The sequence below is a fragment of the Dermacentor silvarum genome, chromosome 2 (genome assembly GCF_013339745.2).
Source record: "Dermacentor silvarum isolate Dsil-2018 chromosome 2, BIME_Dsil_1.4, whole genome shotgun sequence".
Taxonomy (NCBI): Eukaryota; Metazoa; Arthropoda; class Arachnida; order Ixodida; family Ixodidae; genus Dermacentor; species Dermacentor silvarum.
This window is the reverse complement of record NC_051155.1, coordinates 87,899,077-87,920,915: the sequence shown is the minus strand read 5'-3', so window position 1 is coordinate 87,920,915 and position 21,839 is coordinate 87,899,077. Positions and strand designations below refer to the sequence as shown.

General features: G+C 45.2%; 1 protein-coding gene across 1 annotated transcript in view; it reads left to right on the top strand.

Annotated features, from left to right (window-relative positions):
* LOC119441599 (ATP-citrate synthase-like) overlaps nt 1-19,464 on the top strand; it is an 83,516-nt gene extending 64,052 nt beyond the window's left edge. The window contains 6 exon segments of the mRNA XM_037706208.2: nt 462-555; nt 4,293-4,598; nt 7,128-7,271; nt 13,876-13,989; nt 14,616-14,775; nt 17,404-19,464. Coding sequence (XP_037562136.1) covers nt 462-555; nt 4,293-4,598; nt 7,128-7,271; nt 13,876-13,989; nt 14,616-14,775; nt 17,404-17,504 — 919 coding nt within the window. The 3' untranslated portion in view covers nt 17,505-19,464.
* The last annotated feature ends 2,375 nt before the right edge of the window (nt 19,465-21,839 follow it).

Here is a 21,839-nt window from a genome sequence, read left to right as displayed (position 1 = left end):
GCGAGATGCACTGCGCGGTAATGGCGGCAGATACGAACTCGCGTAGGCAAACTTTTCGCCCCGTCTCGGTTAAGGGCAACGTAGGAGCGCAATTTTCACGATTATTCTGCATGAAAAACACCGCCCAGAAGAAAAATTTCTATCGTTATATCCGATACGCGGTGAATATATCGTTATATATGTTTTTTTTTTTTTTTTCATAGCCCTAATGCATAAGTTGATACTCTTAGCTCAACTCATCGTTATATGTGGTATCGTTATGTGTGGACTGCACTGTATTTATCTGCACATGCTTTCTGGCTTAGCTAGGCCCTACACATAGGAATACTAGTCACTTCATTTGGTGTTCCATAAGTGCACTGTAAAAACCTGAAATTGTTCTTTAGTCTCCATTTACTGGAGCAGAAATTTCAGTTTGTTGCACCTAGTGCAGCTGTGAGCCCCTTTTTAATCTCTTGCAGGATTGTGTACGATGACCTGGTGGGAGCTGGTGTGATTGTGCCTATGCCCGAGGTTCCACCCCCAACAGTGCCCATGGACTACAACTGGGCGAGGGTCAGTTTGGGGTCATTTGTTCTGCTAAGACTCGCGAAGCTTTGTTGTTTGCAGTAGTTCAGAGCTCAGATCTGTTATCACTCACATGTGAGCACGTGCCCTGCAGTGCATTATGTGCCCTCTGCTGGATAAAACTGTCGCTATCGACAAGGGGTACGAGCTCATAGATGTTTGGGCTATGTCCACGTTCTAAAGGGCACAAGTCATGGTTTCCACGTGGTCCAGGTGAAAAAAAAAAATAAAAAATCAGTGTGCATTGATAATGTAGCATTGCAGTTACAAATTATGTGGCAAAAGTCCTGGGATTGAGTCGCATGCAATAACTGAGGCTGACAACCTTCCTGAGATAGACGCAACCCAAAGAATAGTGCTTAGTGTATGTGCCACGCGTTGGTACTCCCACCAGTAGTCTTGGTGGTTGTTTTTCTTTCTTTTTCTTTCTTCCTTTCTTTTCTTTCTTCTTTCTTTCTTCCTTTCTTTCTTTGTTTATTTAGATACCCTAAGGCCCACAAGGGGCATTACATAGGGGGGAACATAAAGCCGAACACAATTTTCACAAACGAAGGAGCATGCAAGTGGTTAATACAGCACTTTGGGTACAGCAAGTTGTAAAACATTAACAAGGTAAAGATTCTTATAAAAATGCATAGTCATCGAAGCAAGAATAAAAAAAGCGGAAGCGAATAAGTGCTCTGGGAGAGCAAATGTTACTATAAGTGCTAGGATTCTAAATATGTTAGCAATGCTGAATGAAATAAATAAGGCTTTTATCGTGGAAATTCTGGAGGGTAACTCATTCCATTCTTTTATTGATAAGGTTAACGGCGAATTTCTGGACTTCTCCATCTGGGCAAAGATAGGGTTAACTTTGTAGGCATGATCGATGCGATGGGAAGTACGAGGTGGCGGTAAAATATGTGACCGGGCAAATTATGTGTTGCTGTGATACAGTGTGTGAAAAAAAGCATAATCTAGCAAATTTTCTGCATATTGCAAGTGGTGGCATGTTGAGCGTTTCATTCAAAGATGAGAAATGCTTTGAAAGTGAGAGTAGGGTGACATGATGAATCGCGCTGCTTTATTCTGGACGGCTTCAAGTAGATTGGTAAGGGTGATCTGGTAGGGATGCCAAATGACTGATGCATATTCCAGGGAAGGACGCACGAGGAAAGTGTACGCTTGATTCCTGGTGTCCCTGTCGGCCAGAGATAAGCATCGCTTCACAAAGCAAAGTTTCTTTTGCGCTTTAGATGTAATATATTCTATATGGTCAGTCCATGTTAAACTAAAATTTATGTAGGCACCGAGGTGTTTAACTGATGTAACAGAGTTTACTATCGCTTAATATTGTCACGAGTCAACGCGAACAAGAGAAAACACGTTGAACAAGATGGCGGAACAGCTTGTTAAGAATCACCATAACAGAGACATGTTCTTTGTCTTCGAATTACCCTGGCCTACTACTCGGAGTCAGTTAAAGCACATATTGTCATCGTCGTTTAAACGTCTACACAGAGTACGTGTCATTTGCTCTCTCTCTAAAAGAGCATCGCCCCGATGCTAGACAATAAAGTTCACTTGGTGAAAATGAGTCCCTAGTACAATATGTAAGTATTTGGTTGAGACTTTGGGACTGAAGTGAAGTTCAGGTGATTGATCTTTTTTGTATTAATTTGCATCTGCCATTTGCAGCGCCATTCCGTTAGTTTATTAAGGTCATGTTGCAATGCTGTGATGTTGTTAGGGCTAGCTATCTCTCTGTAAATTATGCAATCATCGGCAAAAAAGGCGAACTGTCGAATTAATTTTATGCTATGTCATTAATATATATTAAAAATAAAAGCGGGCTTATTACTGAACCTTGAGGGACACCCGACTTTAGCAGATGGTGCAAGAAATGCGAGGTCATGTGCTCTTGGTGATTCCATGTGCTCGTGTCAAGTCATGAGCTCTGTACAATGGCAAAGTGAGCAACCGCAGCTTTTCAGTCGCATCAGTGTATACAGTCAACGACTGATTTTGCAGATGTGCTTAACGCAGATCCCTTCAGCCCTGCCACGTACCTCATAGAGCCAACAAATAAGGAGCACACATAAGGAGGTGGCACAAGACACACTTCGCAACTGTTTTCGCCATGCAGACGTACTCGGTACTGAGATAATCTAATTTGAAGCTAACGACAGCATGCCCAATCAGTCTCCTTCCGTGAACCTTATGATTGACGAGTTGTGCACCGCTGGTGTTTCGATTCCCACAGAATAACATTTGAACGATTTGCCAACACTGATAATGAGCTCGACCTCTGTGCAGAATTAACTGACAATGAAATCGGCAGTCAAATGATGGGCAGATTCGGATGACTCGGACACTGTAAATGAAGAGGAGCCACCTATTCTGCCGATCAGCTATTAATTGACACGAGCACCAATGACGCTGCCATCAATGTGTAGTGATGACCGTAACCCTTGCCGAAATTCAAGCGGATTTCGCGTGCAATCGGAACGTCGGACAAACCGAATTGGCTAATTTTTCAAGACACTTGGGCAGTAAAACGCATTGTTCTGAACTGGCGTTGATGGCACATATAGTTTGGTATTCCTTTCCCATTCTTTTTATTTTTATTGGTGCCTTTTTTTCAGAGCCACCTCAACGATACATTGGAATAGTTGCGGAGGTCTCCTTGACCATCTCCATCCGAGAAATACCTATAAAATTGTGTTTTCACCATACATTGTTTCTTGACGTTTTTTGCAGTAACCTCGGGAGTCCGAAAAATCTAGCATTGACTGTACTTCCTAAACTCTACCTTACCTCCTGCTTGCTGTGAACTAATAAAGAAGTTGGAAGGTGATTCAACCTCTAGTTGACCTCGATCAAGGACAATGTCCTCCTGACCAAGTTGGGTGCGAGACTAGGGTCACTGCACACAACACTCTATCGTGTCATCGCTTGCGTGACGGGTGTAGGAGTGTTTATTCCAGTTTCAGTTTATTCCAGTTTATTTTTTACTGCACTATCTTCGGAAACGGCCAGCATTTTTAGTGTGCACTATCTGTAGGATCAGCTCGCGAAGGAGGCTAGAACCACATACTCGATAAGGCAGTGGTTCTCAAGTGGGGGTCCGTGAAGCCATTTTTTGGGGCCCCGCAATACCCATGCCTGTGAACAACCCATGCCCGTTTTTTAGAGGCCAGTTTAGCCTTCGCTCATTCCCACCTCTGGAACCTGCGTGGAACTGTGGCAGCAATCCGCTCAAGATCACCTCGGTGGTCACCACCTTTCCCTCTTCCCCACACCTTCCCAAGCTCGCCCAGCTGACCTAGATCACAAAGTGTGAGCTATGTGTTCATCCAAGCCACATAGCCAGGTGCCACATCAAGAACTACAGAATCTGTCCCAGACACGTGGCTTGTGGCCTCTTTTGAAGCAGGCATAGCTTGCTTTGCACATGTTCTTTGCCAGGTAGTAGTAAAAGGCACCTGTTTCCACAAGGGGTCCCCAACACATCCGTGGCTGAGAACCACTGCGATAAGAAGTGGAGGGGTAACTCACTGAAAAAGACATTGTCTTTAAAACATTGGTATAAGCCTAACGATCATCTCGCCATGATCATGCCCTCAATGTAGTCATAATGTCTCTCTGCACTCACTCGTTTTCTTGTTTGTCATCAAGACATGCTTGCAAATGGAGCCACCTTTCAGTATCGGCAGCCACCCTGTTTCCATCCCTCACTGCAGGAGCTGGGCCTGATCCGCAAGCCAGCATCGTTCATGACGAGCATCTGTGACGAGAGGGGCCAGGAGCTTCTGTATGCGGGCATGCCCATCACGACTGTGATTGAGAAGGAGCTGGGCATTGGGGGTGTGCTGAGCCTGCTGTGGTTCCAGCGCCGTCTGCCCCAGTACGCCTGCAAGTTCCTCGAGATGGTGCTCATGGTGACCGCCGACCATGGGCCAGCGGTCTCGGGGGCCCACAACACCATAGTGTGTGCCCGCGCGGGCAAGGACCTCATCTCGTCCCTCGTCTCGGGACTGCTCACCATCGTGAGTTCCTCTCTGCTGCGTGCATTGCACTTACGAATGAGCTGTCTCTGACCGCCTGTAGCATGAGATTTTAGCGCAGAAAGATACAGCACTAACTACCAGCAGCCTGTGTCTATACTGAAACTTATCGCCCTTTGAAATGCGCAATTTACTTTCTAACTGAAAGTGAACTTCCTCTCTGAAAGGTGCACAGATCGAGTACGTACACACACCCAGAACCAAAGCACAATATTGTTCCTGCCTCTATAATTTCATGTCTGCGCTTGTTGTCTGCGTGTATGTGCTACAGTTTGCCACAATGTCGAACCGAAAAGCCCAGACATCTGCCATTCTGAAGTTCTAGTGCAGTGGTTTGTCTTTTTCCCATTGCAGGCATCTATTAATTTAATTAATTATGGGGTTTTACGTGCCAAAACCACGATATGATTATGAGGCACGCTGTAGTGGGGGACTCAGGAAATTTGGACCACCTGGGGTTCTTTAACGTGCACTTAAATCTAAGTACACGGGTGTTTTCGCATTTTGCCCCCATCGAAATGCGGCCGCCGTGGCCAGGATTCGATCCCGCAACCTCGTGCTCAGCAGCCCAACACCATAGCCACTGAGCAACCACGGCGGGTTTGCAGGCATCTATACTTTGTTTCGCACTTCGCAGGCAATGCAGCGAAACCTATGCAAGTAGTGCAGTCATAAAAGTCTCTACGTTTCTGTGTGATTGTTGGATCTGCGATGCTTCTATGGAATAGAAACCTTGCATATTACCACTTGTAAACATATGGTTAGGTCAAATCACGCATTTGTGCACCTTTGTGCTTCCCGTACTGTGTTCAGGCCACTAGCTCAACTGGTGCGCCATGGCTGCTTGTGGCAGAAGCGTGTCAATGCTCCTGTTCAGTGGTAAATAGGTCAAGATCTGGGACGCCTTCCATGTTACCGTATTTACCCAATTCTAACGCAACCCTTAAATCTAATGTGCACCCAACTTTCAAGGGCGTATTAAAGGGACAGGCAACCGCTCAGAACATGAATTGAGATAACCCTGCCGATGGAAAGATTGTCTATCATATTTGCTAGAACGGGCCCTGTTTTTCTCATTAAACGTGGATTCATATTTTTAATTCTTTACTAAAAGTCGCGAAAAATGACCTTTGGCGCCCCAGCGGCAGTAACATGAACATACTTATGAGGTCTACCACGTAACCGTCTACTAGTGTACGCGGTTTCTGGTCTTTTTATTAATATTGAAATGCAGTAATATTCTTTCTATTATAAGCTTTTTCTAACTTGCAATGTGCAAATAAGCCTTCGTTCGTAGTAAGCAGAAAAGTGGCGCTGCCTTCGGTTTCGATGAGTTAGCTTGGCTCATCTATCGGCATAATAACGACGCCGGGGGCCAGCCAGCGCATGATGTAGGTGTGTACGTAAGAAAAATCGTGGTACAACTATAAGAAAGGGCCGTACAACAACGCAAACTTATTGTACCAGTTTATTTACCTTTTTTACCAGTTTTTTTCTGTTATTTACCATAACAGAAAAATTCGCGAAATTCCTTGCCGTACTAAAGTATTTCAGTCGTCTTTCTTTCCCCGCACCATTAAACAATGGAACAGACTGCCTCACGCTGTGGTGTCGACAAACGACAAAGATTTCGTGCATGAGCTAAGACGGCATATGTTCTTGGTGTGCTTGCTTTTTAGTTTCCTTGCTCTTGATATTTTTCTTGGTGTGTTCACCTTGCAACCATTATTTGCATTTCCCCTCCTCTGTAACATCCCCCACCCTACATCAATGCCTTCGGGCAATTTGTAGTATTATAATAAATACATAAATAAATAAATAAAAGTGGCTGGAAGGTGACAATATAGGTGGTTATCCACAGTTGCACTCCCTCCAGTGAAAGCAGGACGATGGGCGGCTTTCACAATTTGTGAGGCGGGCTATCGGCATCGCTATCACTTCTCAGCATTGCTGGAGGAGGGACTCTTATTTTTTTAGAGGCTGCTCAGATCGAAAAATTCTGCTCACAAAATATCCACGCGCTTTTGGAAGTAACCAGTGCAGGTGTAAACACTATCGAGGGTGAGAGCTTTTGTTGCGCCATAAAAAAACTGGGTCTAAAAATCGGTTGTCAGTCCCTTTAAAGCAAGAAAATAAATTTACCTGAATGTAACGCCAATGTCACACGGTCACTTTGCGAGCAAGAGAGGTCTCTCTTGTGGCACTGCCTGTAATGTATGAATCGGAGTATGAACCTGCTTGCAATGGCCATTGTTTAAAATTTGGCAGCATGAGGAGGTGATCAAGCAGGTAGTTAACGTCATTAAAAGTCGCACAATGTTTAAAAATAAGATTTCCTTCGTATGAGTGCACATTTAACAATCTGTAGTGCATCGCTAGCATTTAGTATGTCAGGCTGCATGTTTGGTGTGCAGCTTGTAGTCTGAAATCATGTTCAAAAATCGTCTCACATTGTTCCATTCAAAGTGGTGGCCAGACTCACTGTCGACCCGCATGTGTCTCGCCTTGCAGGGTGACCGGTTTGGAGGTGCCCTGGATGCAGCAGCACGCCAGTTTGGCGAGGCATACAACACCCGCCAGATTCCCATGGAATTTGTGAACAGCATGCGCAAGAAGGGCGTCCTCATCATGGGCATCGGACACAGAGTCAAGTCGGTCAGTGTGCACTGCTCGCAACACCTTTCCTTCGTGTCGACGCAGGGCTGTGGAGTGGGCATTTCTGCGAGGCATTGCTCGAGAGTTGCTCCTTCACTTGAGTGCCTTCAGTTAAATTGTAAAATAGATGGAATACAGGAAAAATTTCGTTGTCGTAGCATTTTATGCTGACACCGTTCAGTTTCTTGCAAGATTTGCTAGAAACTCGGGTGCCACTGTTTACGGGAGCTGCGTGTATGGCGGTTCATCCAGCATGAGTATGATGGTTGGTACGTGGATTTGCCTAAACGTCGTCCTTCTGGCTTTTAACGGGCTTGATGCTTTGCAAACTGATCATATTAACTACGTACTACACTATAAATGCAATGATTACGGTATTTACACGTAAATGACGCGACCACAAATATAACGCGACGGAGACTTTTGGTCTCCACGAAAATTAAAATATATACAGCCTGGTCTCGTTATAATGGAACCTGATAACCCGACAAAAAATGTCCATTTTATCCGAAGTCCGTAATATCCGAAACTGGAGGCCACCGCCGAAAGATCGTTGAACAGTCGCTGCATGTTTCGACTACCACCGGAACGCCGCGAAACATCGTCAGAACAAAAAGAAAGGAAATCAACCACTCACGAAGACATGCGTGTGTACTTTCCACGCATTTGGTGAAAAAAAGCCGCGTGCAGTGCACTGCTAGGGTGCGATCGGAGATGGTTGTTCCGGCGTGCGGCGAAATTGAATGTGCGCTCCGAACAGTTATCTCCAATCACGCCCCTGCCCTCACCTACGCTGCTAATGTGAATTAGCTCTAATATATTCATACCAACGCACCTCTCGCAATAAAAACTTGTTGTAATTTGGCAGTGGAATACACCGGAACATGGGGTTGGAGCACCGGAATGCATCACTTCCGAAACTTTGGTCGTCATGTCTAACGTTATTGCAAAGTGACTGACGAACATCCAAAGTAAATAAACGAACAATAACTTTTTTATTCGCATTTAGCTCGAAAAGAACTTTGAGGAGTGATTGGCGGCCTCCCATGAGGAAGGATGCATTCACTTTGCGCCACATTTCAGCCAGCTGCAACACTTGAACGGAGCAGTCGTCTTGCTGCTGCTGAAAGTATTCCTTCACTTCTTCGATGCGGTTAGTCACTTGCTGTGAAGTCTGCCTGACTGCATGTGGCTCATTTTCTTACTCACTGTCGTCTGATGACAGCTCAGAATGGCCTTCAATCATGACTCTTGCCTCCTCGTCCGTCAGTTGCTCGTTGTTGACAACACCATTGTCAAATGTGACGAAGTCTCGGCTCTCTGCTCCGAATCCCTCCCTGACCTTAGGCCACACTGATGGCGATGGTTAAATATCTAGAACGGATGACTCCTCGCAGGCAGTCTCATTTCTCTGAAAACCAGCCTTCCTGAAGCAGTTTTTGATGACATCAGTTTTCAGCTGTTGCCATATGCTCGCCAACTCTTCGACTGGGAATCTGACGTCAGTTTTCGATACCCAACTACTTTGCATGACGAAGAGCAGGTGTTCGACAAGGCGTGTAGGGTAGGCAGCCTTCACGGAGTGCATGACACCTTGATCGAGTGGCTGGAGTACTGATGTCATGTTCGGGGGAAAGTAATCCACCTCAATTGGCTCGAGCTTGGGTGGCTTCATGTGGCTTGAGCAGTTGTCCAAAAAAAGCAACACCTTCCTCTTCTGTTTGATCATTTGCCTATCGAACTGCAGCAGCCAGGCGTTAAAGAGGTCTTTCGTCATCCATGCCTTCGTGTTGGTAGTGCAGTCAACTGGCATATTCTTTACGTGTCGCAAGGCGCGAGGCTGTTTTGATTTTCCGATAAACAGCAGTTTTTTTTTGGTGTTGTTTTTTTCGGTCCCGTCCATGTTGCAACAAAACAAAACGTGGTCAAACGCTCCTTGCAACGCTTACCAATGTGACAGGGGTTGCCGGAAACCGTGTGTTTTGTTTGGTTTTGCCTTATAAAACGGACCACTTTCGTCTGCATTAAATATGTCCCTGTCCTCGTACCTGGCAAGAAGCGTTGGCAGCTCATTTGCTTTCCATTTGGAGACGGCGTCCGTCTCCGAATGGAAATGTGCATGTGAATATGTGCACATAAATAACTTCAAATCATTTGCTGGAGAAATAAAAACAGGAGTCCTGCAAGGAAGTGTTCTTGGTCTACTGCTTTTTTAATTTATGTATAAACGATGTTGTTCTGATCTATCCGAAGGCAAAATTCGTCATGTATGCAGACGATCCTAGTGTGTTTATTTCATCGGCATGTTATACTAGTTTAATAAATAGCGCAAACGAGTTTCTTCAGAACATATCCACATGGTCTACAGAAAATTATCTAAAAATAAATTCAAATAAGACAAAAACCGTAATTATTTATGCGAAAGGCACGAAGATTCCCCTAAGCCACACTTTAGAGATGAACAAAGGGCGCATAGAAATGGTCAACGAAATTAAAGTATTAGGTACATACTTCTCTAGTACGCTACACTGGGATCGACACGTAGGCTCTGTAGTACAAAAGATTAGCCGTATCACAAGAATGCTAAACAGGAACAGATATCATCTACCAACATCCGTAAAAATATTAATTTACCACTCATTATTTGCATCGCACATTAATTATACACACCTTGTGTGGGGCACACCAACTGAATCTAACCTCAGGAAAGTACACTTACTGCAGAAAAAGATCATACGTATCATAGCAAATGGCCCGTATCACAATCACAGTGAGCACCTCTTTAAACACTGCAATGTACCCACAATCTATTCCCTATACAACTGCTCTTTCCTTCGTCTATGACACTCAAACTTAAGCTCTGAAAACAGCGTATCTAATGAAATTGCTTGTCTGCAAAAAATACAGCTACCTATATTACCCGTCATGGAGAATATTGGTTTATACCCCCTTCAAGAACCAACTATGGCTTGCAAATGACTAAAAATAAGTTACCCAGACTGCTTAATTCATTTCATGACGCCGGCATTGACATCATTTACATAACTCAGTCGGAACTGTTGTCACTTATCCGAACCTTCTCCTAATTAATTAATTAAGCATAATTTTATTTTCACCTGTATTCACATATGCGTATTGTTAAATGTTTGTAATGACACAATTTTTGCTCATTCTATTCTTTCTCCTACCTAATCATTCCAATATAATTCTAGCACCATTTCTTTTCACCTTTATAATTATGCACCGTCAAGTGTATGCAATTTTCGCTTTTATTTACCTATTTCCAAGTGTACGTAATTTGGAGGTGTGTACTATCTGCATTGTTCTTACTTGTCATTGTCCAATTTCCTTGAATTTGAATTGATTATTGTATTTTAACATTTCTATGTAATGTTTCTGCATATGGTTCATTGCGCGACTCACTGCCACCATGTAACACGGGGGCTAAGGGCACCTCAAGCTGCTTCGCTGCAGCTTTTATCTTAGCCCCTGCCATCGTATTTTTAGCAATGGAAACAAAGAAAGAAAGAATTACACTGTTGTGTTCACCGCAGACTTGCATGAATGTCATGCCATGCCTCGCCTTGAAACGGTCCAGCCATCCGTCGCTGAAAGTGACAGTCGTGTCAGAGGGCCACGGTTAGCTGTTCCGCTCGCCTCCTCAATAGTCCGTTCACTGGAATATCGCGAACTCGGGCATCGCGCGGCCACATCAAAAGTCCAGACTCAACATCCGGGTACGTTGCCTCACAGAGCCTGAAGCGCTTGAGATTAATTTCCCCCAAGACTTGCTTACTGGCGATGCCTTTGTTGTTCACAATTGAGCTCATGGTCTGCTTCGATAGTCCCATCGCTTTTGTGATGTCCGCCTGCTTTTCACCGCGTGCAACTGCATCCAAAATCTGTTTCCTTTTTTTGGAGGCCATTATCTCAGTACTTGCGGTCTAGCACAACCAACTGGCACAGGAACACGACAAAATGGCGTCAACAAGCGATAACACACTGCGTGTGATAAATGTGCCTCGAGACTGGCTTGGCCAGAGGCCACCAATGTTGCCAGCCACAATTTAAACTTGCCGTGGCTTAGGTGCGCAGACACCGACATGGTCGAGTCTGTTGTCAGCCCGTGTCGACACGGCAAAAGTATGTTTTATACGCCCGATTTTTACAAAATTGATGCTAATTTCGTCCGCTGTAGCCGATAGTCCGTTGTAGTGCGGTCCGATAAAAGCGAACTTTGTTGCATTTATAATATAGGTAGACCAAATTAAGGTTGAAATATGGTCTGTTGTATCCGAAAGTCTGTTGTACGCGGGTCCGTTATAACGAGCATAGACTGTATTATGATTATATATGCCATGGTGCCGAATATAACGCAAGGCGCGTTCTCAGGCTGCAAATTTCGTTCAAAAAGAAGCTCGCATTATATTCATGCAAATACAACGTGCATGTGTGCAGGGGCTAATTTCCTTGCTGCATATAGAAAACCCATGAGTGCTGCAAATTTAGAAAGATGCCGCGTAATAAACGTCATGAGTTCAGTTGAAGCCACAAGCTGAAAGCTTAGAGAAATACATGCGCTAATCATTGCCGTGCTAGCTGGCCAATCGCTGTGCCAGGGTTCTCTCTCGTGATGTTTGTAGCAAACACTATGGTTGATGCAATGTGAGGGCATTTGGTCTCACAGACAGGCAGTGCGGGGCAGCCGTCATGCGAGGATGCTCACTCGACTTGCTCTTCACTGCAGATGGCGTCAATTAAAGCGACTCTGTTTTCATTTAAACATGACATTACCTCACGGATCTCAAAGTGCTGTTGAAAATAAGTGGTTTATGACTAGGGACATTTTCATCGCAAGCACCATTAGACACTGCTCTGATGACCAGGTAACTGTCTTCCAGGCTGCTGTCTTCCAGCAATGGCAGCTGGAAGTGAAGTCGGCAGGTCACGGGTGCCACGCCATTTACGAAAGTTTGCCAGCGTAGCGCAAGAAGACAAGAACGCACGCAATGTGAGCAGCGCAAAACTAAGAAAGCTGGGATGGGCACTATCACGTGGTCGCTTCTTGGAGCTATTCCAACTCGGAAGAAATAGCGTGCACTCATTTTGGCCATTGGCAGAGCGGCGGCCTCATCACTGTCTCCATTGAGCAAAGCCGACCTGCATGCTTGGCAGCGAGGCGAGATCTAGCAATTGGTAGTAGTTTCTGATGGAGGCAACTCACAATTTCAACTTCGATGTCTTTGTACCTGCCAAAATGGAGGTTTCCAAATTTCCTGCTCGGGAATAAATTATGAAGTATGGCACTGCATTCCTAAAATTTTCTTGAAGCAGAATGGCACACGAAATAGCGTTTGTGCTTTGTTGTAGTGGAAATTACGTTGAAGCAGTGTTCGTTGTAGCAGGGTTTGCCTGGGAACACTGAATGTTCGGTGCTCCTGTCAAGGGTTGGCTCTGCCTGCCGCTTTAGTCAAAGTGTACGAGTGTTGGTTCGAGGAACGTTCTACATTACACTCTGTGTTTCTTAAATCAAATGATCTGCATTTCAATATTCTGGTGTATCAGAACTTGGCAAGTTATGGTTTGTGTTTGTGCATACTTTTGTTTGCATTATCAGAAGCTTGAATTAAGAATTATAGAATGTAGTCCCAAGCAGAATTATTTATTATTGTGCATTTCAGTAAAAACTTGTTAATTTATATTTCTTGAGACCAAAAAAAGTGTCCCACTTAACCGGATGTCAAATTATCGGGGGTATATAAAAAAAAGATGCTTACTAAATGAGCACATTTACTTACTGAATGAAATTTTTTTTTTTAACCCTGTTTCTACTCAACACAAAAGCAGTGCAGAAGCTGCAATTCTTGACATTTCGCGATGGATTAGCGCTCGCAGCGGTGAAGCCCTCGCGCTTCCTTCACAGTGTGGCTGTGGCGCAAAACCCGCGTCTTCATTCGAGACATGGTTTTTCATTCTGTGCACACATCCCGATCTTTTAGACAGTGAGCTGAAAGTGAGTCTGTTGCGACATAGCCTGTGGGTTTGATTCCAGCGTGCTAGCCACTGTAGAATCGCTCTTCCTCGATAGCTTCCGCCGTGTTGGTGACATTGCGCCGATGTGAGGCTAAGTACGTCTGAATGAAGAAGTTTGATGCCATTAAATAATGTACTATACGCCTGCCGTGAACAGAGCATGAGTACGATTTTTCAAATTTACGGTTTGCTGTATTACACACAGCAGCCATGTTCACACATAGTGGAGGTTATATACAACCTTTTTGGAGCATGGAATTTGAGAAACAGTGTAACTAGTGTGGCATCTTAGAAACGGTGGATGAAATTCAGGGCTGCCGTGGGATCGTCACACTATGAAGCGCACACTACAGTTCTCACGTCTGTGGAGGACACTTAATCTACGCTAAAATCTTGTTTTTTGCATGAATATTGTGCTCTAAAAGGTGTTGTGGATGGGCACATATTACCCAGTTGGTGTTCCAACAGCTGGGTCAATATGCATTGAAAACATAGCAGGCAAACCAAAATGTTTTGCTTTGTTTGAATGGAGTGATGTTTTGTGTATAATAGACGAGTTACCCGTTCGCAGATAAACAACCCAGACATGCGGGTGAAGATTTTGAAGGACTACGTCAAGAAGCACTTCCCAGCGACGCCTGTGTTGGACTATGCACTCGAGGTCGAGAAGATCACCACCTCCAAGGTCAGTGCGTCTTTGCTGCCTGTGATATTGTCCTTGTACTGACAATGTATCTGACAGTATCCGACAATGTAAGACCCCTGTATAATGTTATTTGCATGGACAACGAACTTTGTCCATGCACTTTATCTGATGTTTGAATGAAAATTACCACTGTTTGGGATTTGTAAACAGAATCTCAAAACGTTTAGTGCGGAAGAAACAGAGAAAGTTGAAGACAAATCTGGCTTTCTCACAACTCCTTCCACGTGAAAGTGCTCCTGAAGCAATTAGGGTTTGATGTACTGCATTGTCGCATGTGTTCTTCAGATTGACCTTTATTTGTGCAATATATTGAGTGACTGGAGGCACCACAGTATGGTTTTAAACAGTAGATCAAGATGTGTCTAATGTACTGCTGTCTTAAAGTTTGGGGTGTTGGGAATGGTGCCAACATAAGCAGAAAGGTCATTGCAGTCCAGACTTGTCAATAAAATAAAAGAAGCCACGAAGTTGCTTGGTCTTGCAAGAAGCCATGCCAACTTTTAGGTTATCGTTGGAACAGGAGAGAAAGATGATTGGAAGGTGTTAGAAGCTAATTTCTTGGGGTTTGGTTGAAGTAATTATTGTGAAAATGTTGACAAATGCAGAAGCCAAACCTCATCCTGAACGTGGATGGCCTAATTGGAGTGGCAGTCGTTGACCTCCTGCAGAGCAGTGGCTGCTTCACACCCGAGGAAGCTCAGGACTACGTCGAGATGGGTGCCCTCAACGGCCTCTTTGTGCTGGGCCGCACCATCGGATTCATTGGTGGGTTGGCCCTCGACTGAGCAGCATTGCAGTGATACCGTGTTGTGAAACTTACAATCCTGACAAGGTTGGCCAGGCAGTCGTGATCACCGCTACCACTATGCCCATCGTAGTACAATCATTAATTAGATGGCACAGTACATTGATCAACACAGCCAAATCTGATTATGTGAAATGTTGGTTAGAAAGAAGTGACGTATGTAACAAAGTAATCGTAATTTCCCCTAATATTCACGTAGAAACCCATGCGTTACCCACTGCGGTGGCGTAGTTATAGCATTCTTCTGCTGTGCAAGAGGTCATGGGTTAGGCGAGAGGTCGCGGCCACATTCTGATGGTGCTGAAATGCAAAAACGATTATGTACTTGGATTTAGGTGCACGTTAGAGAACCCCAGGTGGTCAAAGTTAATCCGCAGCCCCTACCTATCGCAGCCTCACCCACCCCGCACACGTCGACCACACACGTCGACCCCCTTCCCCCCTCCCCCCGCTTTTTATTCTGTCGTATCCAGCCGGGGGCCGGTGCACTGTTGCATGATACTTTCAAGCCCGCCATGTAAATCTAAAGCTAGCCTTGTGACAGGTCGCTCGAAGCTACAAAAAGAGACCGTTGTGTGCCTGCAAACCACCTAAGAGTGGCGTTCAGAACAAGGGATTGCCGTATGGTATGTTGCAAAGATGGCAGCCGTGAACATGCAATGGTCATCCATCCCATGCATTCGCTTTCATTGGCGAGGCAGTTTGTCGGCTTTCTGAGGGTCGTGCGATCGCTGTGAATAGATATGCGTTCATTCAGTAACCGTAACTTTAGTTGCTGACATCGGATGCCACCGCTCCGATTAGGGCTAATGGGCTAGACAGTGTAGCTAATGGTGTGGCCGTGACAATTCGCCACTGGCCGATGTGATAACGGGCCGCAAACTGTATCAAAGAGCTTGTCACTAATATGTTCCTATGTGTGGCTCATCAGTGATCGGTCACAAAATCACGTTTACTGGTTAGATTGACGGCTGTTGAAGCAGCGTTCGGGTGTACGGTCCATCAGCTGGCAACTACCATGAGCATGCGTGCCCAGTTCATCTGTGTGCTCGCGTTTGGGTAGAGAGCTGCCAACTGCACGAATCTGCGGGCGTGAACAGTGAACTCGCGTATTCAGTGTGATTACAGTGCCTTCCAGTGGCTAATTGGACCAATCTTCACACATGCTCTCGTGCTTTTCATATGGGCTGGTGTTGTAGTTTCCCTGTCTGCATTGCATTAATCGTTTTGATAGTTATCGTCAACCTGGATGAACCTTGTACCTTGTCTGATAGAGATTGCACGCTGGGGGAACGCTGCCCGTGTCAAGGCACCTACCACGGCTGGGTCATTCACCGAACGTGCGGATATTTGAAAAGTCGAATATTTGAGAAATCGAACATTAGATATTCGATTCACGAATCAAATTATTTGAACATTCATTATTCGATTCAAAGTCAAGTATTTGCACACCCCTAATCGTTATGCTTTCCTGTGGCTCCTGAATTCTTGCCATCTTTCAATGAGTGATGGAATAATGGTCGCATTCTAGTACTATTGGTGGCCAGATTACTGAATCTGTCGTCAGTAAAGAACAAAACAAAAAGAACAACCAAATCAGTAGTGCTGTCATTCCTCATATTAGTTTGCACAGCAATGTCAGTTTTGTATCTGTCTTTAGTGACAGTTGTCTGCTTGGCTTAGGATTGCCACCTCTGTAGTACAGCGCCATGAAATCGCTGAAGCATTGTTAGCTGTCTAACTTGCACCCCCATTTGCTTTGTAAGCATCTGGAATCATATGAACGAAGTCTGATGTGTTGGTTATTGTATGTTCATTGTCTTAACCGCAGCATACTCATTCCCTAGGAAACCAATGAAGTGTTCAGCTTATCGGAGGCTTTGTCCTGATGAGCTCATCTGGAAAGGTGTTTGCTACTGTGTTATCACATGCCAGCAGAACAGTGGATTATATCTCCTGCTAACCAAAGAAGTAATAAGCAGATAGGAAAGCAGCGCACTCTCAGAATGTAGAGGCATGCATTGTATACATTTTTTGAGATATTTAAATACCGTAAAAATCGTACTATAGGTCGACCCCCAAACTAACCAATTCTAAAAATGAAAAACTTTTTCAATGGCAAAAGTACCGAGAGACACCCTTACCTTTAAACAAATGCGACTCAGCCGGTTGTACAATCGTGACAGTAAATGCTGCTCCGTGCCGTGATGATAAGGTGCTGACAAACGCGCGGTTCGATGGTCGCACGATACAAAGCCCACGGCAACATTGCCGTGGCTTCCCCGTATACTCAATCGCCTTTTTCTTGAAGGCGACGGTGAATTTCCATCGGCTTCCGCTCATTTTGAAACAAAATGTGAAAAGGCAGCCTGAATGCGATGGCGAAGGCGGCTGTTTACTTCATCTGCCCATTGTTGCAAGACTTCCGTAGTTTTTCCGTCAATGTCCGGTATATAAGATGAGCGTCGACTTTTCACAATGGTTTCTTGAAAAAAAGTTCGACCTATATTCCGGTTTTTACGGTATGTAATTTGGAATTACTTTCGCTGGTGGTGATCTGCTACTTCTTTTGTCATCAACGTGTGTAGGACACTATCTGGACCAGAAGCGGCTGAGGCAGGGCCTGTACCGCCACCCGTGGGACGACATCTCGTACGTGCTCCCCGAGACTGAGGGCTACAACAACTGAGGCAACGTTGCAGTACGCGCCGGGCTCCCTCGCGGAAGCGGGGGGACCTATTTATTTGCACTCCCATCCCTCGGTGTTGTGCCTCCCTTCATGGACTGTGTCACCGCCGCCTCGGTTACAAGAACTGTTGTTGTTACTTTGCCATTCAACGCCCATTGTGTGTTGTGCGCCACCGGTGTACTTCTTCTGCTGCCCGTACTTGGCGAGCCAACCCCTTGTTTCTCAACTCATCGGTCACACGAGAGCAAGCGAGAATTGGAAGTGGAAAGAAAAAAGAACGACTGGCGGACACGAGGTTTGACATGCTCGCTGCAGCGTGCTTGAGTAGCACGAAGCAGTTCAGGCTGTTGCCTATGGCAACGCGCACATGAGGCGCAAAGCACTGTCGTAGGAGCACGCTACTACTGCCTGCCGCAAAAAGTACGCTGGATTGATCACCCGGGGTTGCCAAGAAAGTTGGGCGTGAGGAGGCTAGGCCACTACTGGCGTCATCACTGGCCTGAGGGGTGTCTCGCAGTATTTGCTGTTCTCGTCACCGAGATCATTCTTTTTTTTCTAGGCCTAACAACTTCTTTTACAATATATTTTCCTTTTCTGTTTCTACTAATGACTCTACTGCCCATTTAAATGTAAAGAAGAATCAAAGAAAATCCACAAAATTGAACGCTACTTTATCGGAGCCCTTGTACGCCGACTATCCTCGTTGTATTTGTGGCTTCTGGTGTTAATGCTTCAACACTGCAGTTGTCACTAAAGCTTGTTCACTTCAGTGTGCTGATGTCGTGTCCAGTCCGAGTGATGTCAGATTCTTATGCTGTCGTTAGCATCGGCCTGTCTGATGCAGCTCGGTGAAAACGTGCCCAAGGTGCTTGCCTCCCGAACTCAGCTGCTCTTAAGTCGTATGCCACCTCAACATTCCAAGCATATCGAGAAAAAAAAATTGTCGTTTGCATGAACACTCTTGTCAAATGTCATTGTGAGCATCTTTGTGTTCTTTTTCCCCCTGTGAACTGAAGGCAACAGCCAATATCTGAGCTCATTGTTGCAGCTGTGTGAAGATTATTTTTTATTTTTGTTACAAATTATGAGGATTTTATGATAAAAAAAATCTTTGTTGCATCACTGTGATCTTTTATGTGTGGAATGGCAGCAAATTGTTTTCACCAAGTTGGTGCCAAGCCGTGCTTTAGTGCAGGATTTCAGGTTTTTGACACGTAAAGCCCACTGATTGGATTTGACCTTCAAAGACGTCCACATAAGCAGGCAGCTCCAAACTAGACTGATTGACCACCTATTTGTTAGCTGCAAAGTCTGGTTCGGTTCTGTAATAGACACAAGGTGCACTCTTGGTGCTACTCTGAAGGGTCTGCATTGCAAAGCTTGTTCCACAGATGGGGGGCCTTGCTAGGTTTCAAAATGCGATGACAATCATGCATTCGCATCACGCAGCTTATTTTTGTGCGATCAACATGCCTGTTTCCTTGCCACTTGGCCATGCTGTGGCATAGTTGTGTGCACTTCTGGTAAAAAGTTTCCCACCTGGTCTGAAGCCGGAAAAGCTCTGGCTCAAGTATGACAACCTTTTGACTAGTCCCGGTGCCCAAGACGATAAGCCTTGCTCTAGAAAACCCGCCTTTGAGGAGCAAGCGCTCTTGCAACATGCTTGAGCTGTCACTTAACGACTTTGGCCAGCGTGCCACCTGGACCAGGTGCACACCATTGCACAAGCATGTGTTGCTGATAACTATTGATGTAGTGTGCGTTCGCCTGTCTGTTGCGTGCAGCAACATCATAGCCGGCGAGTTGGGTCACGGGTGTGTATGTAGAGTATGGAACCTTGTGTAGGGCATGCGGTTGCTGCTGCTGTGCTAGGCAGTGCGGCCCCATCGTTTATTCTGCTGCTGTTGGTGATAGTGTGCAGTTCTCGTGGCAGTGAATAAAATTATTTGTGGATGTCTGATTGAGTGGCATGATTGCTAGCTGCAGTGTGCAGCATTTCGCAGAAGCTTCAGCACACAAGGCTTTACACAAAAATAACTTGAAAACGCAACCGTAGCACTGGCACGCGCAACTGACATCTTTTGTAAATAATACGTTATATGCACTTGTAGAGCAAGACTGCAAAGGTTGCCAGTACATACTTCGTGCTTAGCTTTTCTTGAGTAAATCGACATGGAACAAATTTATGCACTTGCGGTTTGACTTGCGAGGTATGTTCAAAGAGAAACCGAACTTTTGCTACAACACCTTTACTGCTTATGGTACAACATTCTAAGTGCTGTCCCCTTCAAAGTAGTCCTCTCTACTGGCAATGCACTCTTCCCATCTTTTCTTCCATTTTTGGAAAGCCTCCTAGAATGCACTTTCTGGAATGGCGCGCAGGTCTCTTCTCGCATTGTACTAGATCTCCTCTATGGTTTGGAAACAACGTCCTTTCAAGGTGGTTTTCAGCTTGGGGAATAGAAAGTCTGTTGGGGCTAGGTCCAGAAAATATGGTGGGTGGGGCATAACAGGAGTGTGGTGGTTTGCTAAGTAGCTGCGGACAAGGAGCGACGCGTGAGCCGGGGCATTGTCATGATGCAATATCCAAGCCCGATTTTCCCCCAATTCAGGCCTTTTGCTGCGCACAGAATCTCTCAAACATGCTAGGATTCCCTGGTAAACTTCTTTGTTTACCGTCTGACCATGTGGCACAAATTCCTGATGGACAATGCCTTTGCAGTCAAAACGTTCAACCAACATCACCTTCATTTTTGACCGACTCATGCGTGCTTTTTTTGGGACGAGGAGAACCTTCGGCCACCCACTGCGATGACTGCACTTTCAACATCATAGCCATAAACCCATGTCTCATCGCCTGTTATGATGTTCTTAAGAAAGTTTTCATCGGCATTGGCAGCGGTGAGCACTTCCTGGCTGATTTCAACGCGGGTCTGCTTCTGTTTGTCAGTCAACAAACGCAGCACGAATTTTGCACTGACACGATGCATCCCAAGTTTGTCACTCAAAATTTCATGACATGATCCTACGCTGATACCCACTTCGTCAGCGACTTCTCGAACAGTCAAACGACGATTTCCACGAATCACAGATCGAATTCTATCGACGTGGTTCATCATCTGCGGATGCGGAAAGTCGTCCAGGCTTGGGATCATCACCGACCGACATTCCTCCGTCTTCAAAATGCTTGAACCAATCATAGCACTGCGTGCGACCCATACAGTCCTCCCCGTATGCTTGGCTAAGCAACTGAAATGTTTCTGTGAAAGTTTTCCCAAGTTTGTAGCAGAACTTCACACACACACACACGCTGTTCTTCCAATTCCTTCATTGTCACTTTGGCACCAATCCGAAGAACAGCTTGTTCATGTGCTCACTTCAGCGGCTGTAGCTCGCCAACTAACGGTCAGAGCGAAACGCGACAAATGGCAGTTTGTTGTCTAAGCCAACGCCTCCTATAAAGACTATATTATTATAGGAGGCATTGTCTAAACCTGCCGCTACATGCGCTCCGTTGCCACAGCGCGCTCCCTCTGCCGGTTGGCACGCTATTTCAAAAGTTCGGTTTCGTTTTGAACACACCTCGTATCTGCTAAGCCAGCAGGCTTTTTAAAAAGAGCACAGCTCTTAGGAAGGCCACCATTAAACTCGGTGATCTCAAATCAGAGCTTTACGAGCTTGGTCCCATTGGCACGCCACAGGCATAGGCGCCAACTACGGGGAACTCCGGGTCTCGAGCCCCCTCTGGAGTTTTCCGGGGGGGGGGGGGGGGACTCTGCCCCCCCCTCCCCCCGCTCGTAAAATGTCATTACCAGAGTCCTGTTACCCAAACTGTTTATGGTTTCTTTTGAGTTGCCTCTACATTTTCTCTTAAAATGTTATTGTGGCTAAAAGCTAACTGCATCATTGTTGACGCGGACGTGCACGGCTTTTATTCATAATTGCGCGTTATTTCTGAAATTAATCCTGGCAATAGGAAACCAAGCGCATTAGAAGCACCAACGGCGGCTCCCTCATCCGTATTTTTTCACTTCAACGTGTTGTTTTAATTTCCAGTGAACACCATGCACAGTTATATTTCAATGTGTATGCAGGACAAAATTTATATTTTGAAAGAGAAAGAGGTAGCCAACTAACAATTATTTCTAATGATATAGATAGCCTATGTCTAGATAATCAATATGTTGCACTCGCTAGAAATTCTTGCACGTTTTTTTTTTTTTTTTTTTTTGACACTGAAAAAGACCTGCAGACTTCAGTGACCCCTTTGGCAGAGTCTTTTATCAATGGTGTGTGAAATGCACGTGAATGCAATGTGTCTCAGCATTGCTTCTC